The 10,000-nt window shown below is 39.6% G+C and overlaps 2 protein-coding genes across 2 annotated transcripts in view; both read right to left on the bottom strand.

Moving 5' to 3' along the window:
* Positions 1-10,000, bottom strand: part of LOC138000871 (receptor-type tyrosine-protein phosphatase mu-like) — a 98,978-nt gene that overhangs the window by 1,131 nt on the left and 87,847 nt on the right. Inside the window, exons 4-7 of the mRNA XM_068847546.1 lie at positions 3,934-4,198; positions 3,787-3,835; positions 2,744-2,905; positions 264-427 (exon numbers count right to left, since the gene is read on the bottom strand). Coding sequence (XP_068703647.1) covers positions 264-427; positions 2,744-2,905; positions 3,787-3,835; positions 3,934-4,198 — 640 coding nt within the window. The remainder of the gene's footprint in view (positions 1-263; positions 428-2,743; positions 2,906-3,786; positions 3,836-3,933; positions 4,199-10,000) is intronic.
* Positions 1-10,000, bottom strand: part of LOC138000869 (contactin-4-like) — a 148,430-nt gene that overhangs the window by 111,699 nt on the left and 26,731 nt on the right. The window lies entirely within an intron of this gene.

Raw genomic sequence — 10,000 nt, 5'->3', positions numbered from 1 at the left:
TTAACTTAATATTCCGCCCTGAGAAGTTCGGGTTTTAAAACGTCCAAATACAGCCAAGGGTTCCTTTCAGTGGAGGCCATTGCTGCTGCTGCCTTACTTGTCCGCTTGGTTATATGTTTGTAAACAATTTTATTTATTCGTTACCTTTTACCTTAGTCTTTGTTTCTGTCTTCTTGTTTATTGTTTTCTATTAAAACTGTCAATACCAAAATAGAGGCCTCGTTATGATGGTATATACACTCTATACGGTAAATAATACTTGCCTTCCTTCCACTTCGGTCAAGCATGGCATATTCATCAGTTCTTTGTGGTGCGTTATGCTGGTTATTTCTGGTCAATGAAATAGTTTGACCAAGTCTCGTTGCTGCGTGAGGTTGATCCACTGTTTCATAATGATCATAAGGTCCTTTAGGACTTAGCATCAGGGCTAAGGAAAAGAAATTCATTATATGGTAGAAATATTATCTAGCATCCCAGGAAAGAAAACGAAATTTTGCATGAATGTGCCTGTTGTGTTGTTTTATCTTATTATCCAGTAGAACAAGACATAGTTCATGAAAATTGACTGGTTTTGAAACTCTGGAAACTTCAAATTAAAGCCATAACAGTGACATCGTACTACATGCTAACTTGAACCATGCGCAGTCATTTGTTCTTGGTCCGCAGCTGAGTTTTGAATAAAGTGGCTGTCTTTTGGAAATAAATAGGGTGTGGTTTGTGCATGGCTAGGGCCAAAACAGCAAACCAAAACATAAAACAAGAAACTTGTCGAGTTTCATAAGCAGCTATTTTCATATATTAACTACAATCTTTAGCATTAGAGCACAGATGGGGGATACATGAGCCTGCTCGTAGGGGTAGTAACTGATTTGTTCAGGGTAAATTGTACTCATTTTATTTTAGCTTTAAGTCATTACATCAGTTAATTAAAGCGACAGTTCTAGCCCATCGCGCCATCTTTCTTCCGTCAGCGTGTTAATTAACTTGTCGATCCACAGGCAGCCCAAACTCGGAGAGTAAAAATTATAAGGATTTGTATGGCAATCTAAATAACAAACTGAAAAAGATTTTTACACGCAAAAGTTCTCAATAAAAAACAGCAATAAAAGCAAGGTGACACAAGATAACACCAACCCAGTTTAACATCCCAGTGTGGCCAACACATCAGGCATGCGTACAACCATTTCACTCGGTCAATTAGCAGCCATGGACAGCTGTTTCGACCTTTTGGGTCTCATCAGCATGGCGTGGATAACATATACCAGGGGTGTGTGCTTTATTGTCGTGATGACTTTCTCGCTTTTTGTGTGTCTGATTGAATGCGATTTAAGCGACTTCTCAAATTCCCGGGTTGTCACTCGAACCTAAGTAAAGGAAAGGCTGGAAAGTAATTACCTCACATCTCGCCAATAAAATCACACTTCATAGGCGTTTAGCGACAAACGATTTTCTAAATAAAATAGGCATTAGAGAAAACGATATCTGTACCTTTTGTAGAACGGAAAAGGAGTCCCTTTTTCATTTATTTTGGTCGTGTAGCGAGACGCCTTGTTTTTGGCGAGGCTTTATAAAATGGTTGGCCGAAAACCAAATAAAACTAAAATCCAACATTTTCACCCCCGATATAATAATTGGCCTGAGATCGGACACCCTATCTAGCATAAAGCAATACTTTTACTTCCGTGTTGCCAGATATTACACATGGTCCTGCAAAACAAAGGAAGTATTCCCAAAAATAGAAAGATTTCCTAGTTTTCTATCTTCTTTAGTACCTTTTAAATCTTAAACTTCAACAAAACAAAACAAAAAATAAATCAAATTAAAACATGTTTAATATAAACCATTTAAAAAGGAAGCCATGCATACACGAAATAGGTTAATAACTTAGATGAGAAATCGTGGTAATGACTTTTTTGTTTATAGCTTACTGAATACACGTATGTTATGTGAAAAAAAAAAAGAAAACATCGATACGGTGAGAGCACATAAGTGAACGGTCGACCGGCCGTTTCAAAATTCATTGTAAGGGAGCCTCGAAGGATTTTGATTATTTGAATATTGTTCGCTGTTTCTCAACAATGGATGCTCGTTGGCCCTTGAAACTTGGTCAAAGAAAAGTAAATTTATCCGTGTGGCTATCGCCGGAGTTTTAGCGTGATAGATGCCTGAGAAGTGTGATTTTGTCGTCGAAATTACCCTGGCTGCCAGAGGTTTTTCTCTCTCAGAGCGACGGAATAGGCGAGGAAAAACCTCTGGTGCAGGAGTTCTTTGAGAAGGCCGGTCCAATGGGATGCCGTTTTATATTCCCAGAGTCAGACTTCGACCCTAGCAATTCAATTGGTTCCGGGAATTTGTCAGTTCTAAAGAGTGCTCTGATTGGTTTAGCAACAGAAAATAGTTCAAACAAGTTTTCAATGAATGAGTTGCCAGTAATTGGATCCATGTCTTATACGCAAAGGGTTCTGGGATCGCCAGGGGGCAAATATTGCAAGTTGTTGAGAGAAAATGTATGGCGGAAAGTTATTCGACGTCCAAAAACGATTTTAACCACACAAAAAGCGAGAAAGTCACCACGACAATAAAGTACGGCTTTTTTATTAAGAACTTTTTCGTGTAAATATCTTTTTCAGTTTGTTATCGAGATTCTCATACAAATCTTTACAGTTTTTTACCCTCCGAGTCTGGGCCGCCCGTGGTCGATCTTCATTTAAGTGTAGAAGGGTATAAAAAAAGGTTTCCAAACCTTGACTCTTTCGCCTGATTCGAATATACCCAAAGCCCATTACCAGTGTTAATATCAGAAGGAAAAATCCTTCAATGATCGCGGCCATCATCCATACCAATGATGGGCCTTTGCATGAGTTGTCAAGTTTCAAACACGGTTTTGGGGGAAGTGAAGCTGACCCTACGAGATTCAATCAAAAATGTTTCCAGACGAGCATAAACAATAATGATTTACTGTAATAGATCATGTCTTGAAACGTGTTACTTTTGATGATCCGAGAGAGGAACTTTTGGCAGCCAATGATCCAGTTGTTTGAAATCCCTTAATGTTTAATAGTCCTAATTTGTTCAGAAAGCGCTTTTTTGGAGTAAATCTTCTATTAATGAAAACAAAAGTTTGTAAGAAACGCATTGTTTCCATATAAAATCAACCCCGTGTCATTTACCATGCTTCATATAATCAGGATTAGCTTAATTGGTCGGGCTTTCAACAAATGGGATCAGTGTAGTATTAGAGAGATAGTAGGCTGTAATCACTGAGATCTCCACGATAATTTGTGGGTACAGTTACTTACTGTACCAATATAAAAGGACTATTGATGTACAGGAAAGTCCTTGGGTTCATCTACATGGGATCTTAACAGCATGGTCTTCACATGCGTTTTAATAAATTCCCCATTCATATCCAATAGCCATCTTTCTGGCAAGATTTAAGACACAGCTGCTATTCACCCCATCCCCATATCCTGAGAGCGTTTTCACACTTTTTAAAGCTAGAGAAACCGCGTCAGTAACTTGAGCAAGTACTGCCTCATGGACACACGTTTCTAGAGCTGTTTAAAAGACGATTCACGTCAAATTGGATTCAAATGGCATTGTAATTACTTGCCTCCGTGAGGGCTCTCCAGTGTTTCGTGGAAGCCAAATCAAACGTCCGGCCAACGCAAGAGAAAGGTGGGACAGGAATTTCAAGCAAACAATGACCAATTTAACGAAGTTCTGACTACTTCACTGGTTGGATGTCCCGTGATTAATTAAGAACTACAAACTCACGTGACGTACCAAGAGTGGGTGGTAAGCTTATTTCAGTTGGCACTCCATACAAAAATCTCTGTGAAGACAAAAACAAACATTCAAAGTAAGGCACCAACAAAACACTTCTTGCATTAAAAATGATCTCACCTCAACTCACATCCGTGGATTTCTTACCCCGTTATCCTGAGTCACTCCTCTTATGTACGCCTTGTACCTTGTCCCTGGTTTCAATTGAACATTCTTGTAACCTCCGTATGTCTTTCCGTCGCCTAAAACAAATACTTTACTAGTGCTCAGTGCATCCCGCGATAAACTTGCAGCCATGTAAAATTTTTCTCCCTTTCTCCTGGCTTCCCGGTAATTGGTAAAATTGTCTGGTAAAGTAAATATCTGACGTTTGGTGACTTTTCCAGGGATTTCAACTATGACTTGATGAAAACTATAAAAGAAAAGAGACATGACTTGTTACAATCTGAGGAAAGTACATCGCAATATCCTTAAGTTTCACACAGAGCCAGCGAGGAAGCTGTGTTGGCCCTCCTAGACAACAAAAAGGAAATCATGTTCGTGTCCCAGGCAGATGCTTCAAAGAAAACGTGTCAAGAAAATAAAGCAGCGACTACCTTAGTCTTAACGTTGGACGAAAATACTAAAAGACAACCGAGAAAACTCTCTCTTTAATTCACGGAATTTCAGTATTTCACAATCAAACTAAAACTTGAACATATCCTCACAATGAATACACACACTGAACTCTCACTGGAAAAAGGTACATCTGCTCACACCTACTACCCGAACGCAGGCGCAGACGCACGCGCAAAGGCATTCACCCCCGTTAAAAAACGAAAATGAGCGACAAAACTAAAGCATGATTATCTCTGTTTTGACTTGGGGTTGAAACAGAAACTCAAACATACTTCAACCATATTGTGAGGAGTGTTCAGTGTGTGGAATTAGTCGAATTCAAGCCCCTTAGAATCTAGAACAAGTATAAGCAATTGAAATAATAACACCTCCCTGTAAGAAATTTTAGTCAGTGACTTCAAGATACCTTTCGATGGTTCCGTAACTTTCGCAAAATTTCTGATCGAGCCTATTTTCCCTTACCCTTACTTAAAGATTTGGGCTCTCTTAAAAGATGTCAATTAAGAAATGCTAGATAAGGCCGAGTATGATATGAAGGTTTACGCAGATGTCAATATTACTCCTTCATAATTGAAGGAAAGCAAAAATTGTTGTGACAGTGAAGTATACACGAGTGTGCATCATGATATTTTCAGCTGTTAAAAAATTTATAGCTCGAAAGACGTATTATAGCGTGACATTTGACGTATTATAGCGTGACATTTTTGCTCCACTATTCCCTTCTGTTGGATGACTAACTTCATTATCAGTGGAGTAAAAACCTTGTTCTGTCGACTAGCTTGAGTTATATGAGGCAACAGGGCAACCAAAAAAGAAAGCAACAACTTGAATTAATAATAATTATTACCCATGTTTTAACTCACATCACTTTTCCATTGGTTTCGGATGCCGGCTGAATCATAATGGTTATGGTGTGTAATGTGGTGGCCTCATAGTTAACCTGTGGTTCCGTTGGTGGAGGCGGAGCTGAAAATATGCAGACTTTAATAAATGAATGAAGGAGTAGTTTCTAAAGATACTGTGGTGCTGCGTCGGTGGGGAAGTAGTATACAAAAATTTGGTTTTATCAACGGAGTTGATAATGCAAATTGGCCACCGTACAGAGAATCTCTGTATGGTGGCCAATTTACATTATCAACTCCGTTGATAAAACCAACTTTTTGCAGACTTTAATAGGCAACTACACATTTACTCCTGCGGATGTAACGTCAGCTTGAAATAGCCAATTACGGGTCCACTACAAGTTTGAGTTTTCTCTTGAAAATGATGAATGTGCATGAAATACAATGAACGACAGAATCATAAATATATTTCAAGTGCCTGATAGCACAGGACACCACAAATTATCTACTGCATTTCAGACAAAGAACTCACCGACGGCAGGTGTATTCACTACCATGTGTTCACTTTGGCTGCCTTCTCCTTTGATAGTACATGCAGTAATATACACTGTAAATTCTGTCCCGGGATAAACGTTTGTTTTCTCGATCACAGCAAAGCGTACTTCCTCGTCAGTTGTTACAATGAAGTTGTGATGAAAGGCACGATCATAGTCTCGTTTCCCTACGCAGTAAATCTTGGCCACAAACAAGAAAAAAAATCAACAAAGAATCAAAACTAAAATAACTTGGTTTTTGTTAAGTGCTGAAAAAAACTATGGCAACTACCTTGGCCAAACACACCAGACGGAGGTGGTCAAATGAACCAATCACGTCAATACCTGTATAGCCAGAAATAACCGCTCAAGAATCAAACGGAATTGTTGTTTTGTTCTGTCGTATTCTTCAGGTAGTCCATTTTTTCGAAGTATTGGAATCGGCTGAGTTTTTCTTATTTTTTGTTGTTGTTGTTGTTGTTGCTCCATGACCTTTCTTTCTCTTTCTTGGGGGGCCGCAATTTTCCAGGGGTTCCCCATCGACGAGTAAACTCGTCTGGCGTTAGACAGAGTAAAATACTAAGTCTGGTCGGTTTAGGCCGGTTTGGACATCAAAGGGTTAATTAATTAATGGAGACATCGTTTTTCAGTGAGTGATTAATTTCGAAAAAAATTCTAGGGAGGGAAAGGAGGGGGGCAGCAAAAATGGATGAAACGAAAGCCAGGAAATTCACACAGGAATCTGGGATCAAAGAGATCATGCCCTTAATTTTACAGACATTTTGAGCAGCGGTACGTATTTTTGTACACTCCATTACTTTCTGGGTTCCAACTATTTACCTCTACCAACATTCAAAATGTCGGCATATCAAATGAATTCTCCAGCAAGCACCTTGTTTATCCTCACCAACAACTAATCCCTCTATGAGGTGAGTACCAAGTGAATACCACCTGCACTACTAAAATCGATGCAACGTTACCGCTACTAAATTGGATCAATGACCTCCTTACCTGGTATTTACTAATTATACCATTGGGATTGATTGGCTCATCCCAAGCTACGTTTATGTCACCATCAACCAGCGTTGCTTTCACCTTTCTTGGTTTGCCGGGAACTGTGAATAACAAATTAATTTGCAGCATTAGGTTTTACCCCCAAACCTTTCAAAAGTGGTAAAAGCCTCTTAAAAACGTTTGAGTGCAAGAGGAACCAAGTGCTAAGGCTAACATTACGTGAAGATGACTTCTTTTGCTGGGGAAAAATCAACTTCTCAGGATCTGGATCGAATCACAAATGTTAGAGTTTCTTAGAATACATTAAGACCAATTCGTGTTTGTTGGTACTTCATGTTCCCCGATAAACAATGTGATAATACTCGAAGATCTCAAGCGAACATGTCACATAATTTTCAATCTTAAGACCTACATGTGACCTGTTGTGACATGGACCTTTCCAAGGTTCCGTCCGCGGTTAGGAGTCACTAGGGAGTTTAAGATCTATGACGCGACGGCAACGAAAACGTCACAAATTTTGCATATTTAATGAGCAAAAACAATAGCTTTGCACGCTGTGCACGTGCATTTTTCATTTTTGTACATTTCTTTCACGTTTTCGGCAAATCTACGACATGAAATGACGAATTCTCAAGTTTTACGGAGAACGTGAACAAAAGGCAGCGAATTTGAATTTTTTGTCGTAGATTCAATACCGCACCTCCTAATTCAGTTCCTGGGGAGTTACACTAGTTTTTAGAAGTTAGACAAGCCGACATAACGACGAAAAAGATTAATAAACCTGAACTTGCAATTTTAAATGACGTTTTCGTTACCGTTAACATTACGTGAAGATGACTTCTTTTGCTGGGGAAAAATCAACTTCTCAGGATCTGGATCGAATCACAAATGTTAGAGTTTCTTAGAATACATTAAGACCAATTCGTGTTTGTTGGTACTTCATGTTCCCCGATAAACAATGTGATAATACTCGAAGATCTCAAGCGAACATGTCACATAATTTTCAATCTTAAGACCTACATGTGACCTGTTGTGACATGGACCTTTCCAAGGTTCCGTCCGCGGTTAGGAGTCACTAGGGAGTTTAAGATCTATGACGCGACGGCAACGAAAACGTCACAAATTTTGCATATTTAATGAGCAAAAACAATAGCTTTGCACGCTGTGCACGTGCATTTTTCATTTTTGTACATTTCTTTCACGTTTTCGGCAAATCTACGACATGAAATGACGAATTCTCAAGTTTTACGGAGAACGTGAACAAAAGGCAGCGAATTTGAATTTTTTGTCGTAGATTCAATACCGCACCTCCTAATTCAGTTCCTGGGGAGTTACACTAGTTTTTAGAAGTTAGACAAGCCGACATAACGACGAAAAAGATTAATAAACCTGAACTTGCAATTTTAAATGACGTTTTCGTTACCGTCGCGTCGCAGATCTTAAAGTCCCTATTAGGGAACTTAAGCAACGACAACGGCGACGGCAACGAGAACGTCACAAATGTGCATATTTAGTAGGAAAAACAATAGCTTTGCACGCCCTGCACGTTCGTTTTTCACTTTTGTCCATTTCATTGCCGTCGTCAGCAAAACAACAACGTGAAATAGTCAAATTTTAGATTTTAAGGAGAACGTCAGCACTTGACGCTAAATTTTCATTTCATTTTCTCCCCTAAATTAAGCGCCGTTCCGACCAATGTCATTTTTGAGGAACTACCACACCCTTGTCATATAAGAAGGGTTGACATGTTTACAAAGTGATTACAATGACGCGAATTTATATTTTGAGATGACGTTCTCGGTGCCGTCGCCGTCGTCATTGCTTAAGTTCCCTATTAGAGAGCTTACGCAAGGAAGACGAACCCGCTAACGAGAACGTTGTCTCAAAATAGTATTTCCCGTTATTATAATAATTTCGTTATAACTCCAAGTCGTTCGTAATGGAAAGTGTGTATCAACATTGCAGGAATAAAATTGTCATGAATTGTGCGGTTGTTTGGGGAGAAAATTTAAAATGTTTCGTCAGGTTCTCACGTCCTCTACCCAAACTCAAATTTGGTCAAATCACGTTGTTGTCAAAACGAGGACTGCAAAGAAATGTACCAAAATGCAAAACGCACGTGTAGGGCGTGCAGAGCTATTGTTCTTGCTCATTAAACCCATTGTTTTGTGGCGTTCTCGTAGCCGTCATCGTCGTCCTTACCTAAGCTCCGGGTGCTTAAGCAACGACAACGGCGACGGCAACGAGAACGTCATCTTAAAATACAGCTGTTTCGAGAAAGGTTGTCCCAAAGAAGCGTAAGAGCGTTCGCGACAATGCCGAAAGGTAGTATGGGACAGTATTCAATATGCAGTGAACGCCCAGAATCGAAGATGCCACGACCGTACAGTGAAGACCTACGATGGCGAACCATTTGGGTCAAAGAGATCTTAGGATATAGCATTAATGAAGTGGCAGTACGCACAGACTTATGTTGAAGCTCTCTCCCGCCATCAAGCTACCAAAAACAAAAGGGTTCATCAGCAAAAACGATGGTTCTGCATGTGCACCACGATTTTTGGAACATTTTTAAACTTTCTCTGCGAAACATCACATAAAATAAGTAAGGTTAAAGAGAATCTTGCTTTCTCTGTGAATTCTAACCCTTTGTTACTAATTCATGGCCTGGATCATTCGAATGAATTTTGAAGCTCTCTCACATCTCAATGTCAGTAACAAAAGATGAGCACGTATTTCTAGGTGCCGTTTTCGATAGCATTGCCGTTTCAAACTGACAGCTTACCATAATGCCTTTCGGCATTGTCGCGTAGGCTTTTATGCTTCTTTTGGACAACCTTTCTCGAAAACAGCTGCATAAATTCGCGTCATTTGAATCCCTTCGTGACTATTTCAACCTTTTTAATATGACAAGAGTCTGAGTGTGGTAGTTCCTCAAAAGTGACCCTCCTCGGAACGGCACTTTATTTTAGGAGAGAAAAACAAAATTTATCCTCAAGTGCTGACGTTCTTCGTAAAACCTCAAATTTGGCTGTTTCACGTTGTTGTTTGCTGACGGCGGCAAAGAAATGCACAAAAGTGAAAAATGCACGTGTAGGGCGTGCAAAGCTATTGTTTTTGCCAACTGCAACCAGCGGACTGAGAATTTTATTTCTGGCGATTTGTCACAAAGGCAGGGATAAGTGCGAACCGCCCCAGCAAGTTTCTTGT

Source organism: Montipora foliosa, chromosome 4 (genome assembly GCF_036669935.1).
Source record: "Montipora foliosa isolate CH-2021 chromosome 4, ASM3666993v2, whole genome shotgun sequence".
In the NCBI taxonomy this organism is placed as follows: domain Eukaryota; kingdom Metazoa; phylum Cnidaria; class Anthozoa; order Scleractinia; family Acroporidae; genus Montipora; species Montipora foliosa.
The sequence above is the reverse complement of the archived record's forward strand: the minus strand, read 5'-3'. Positions and strand labels throughout refer to the sequence as shown.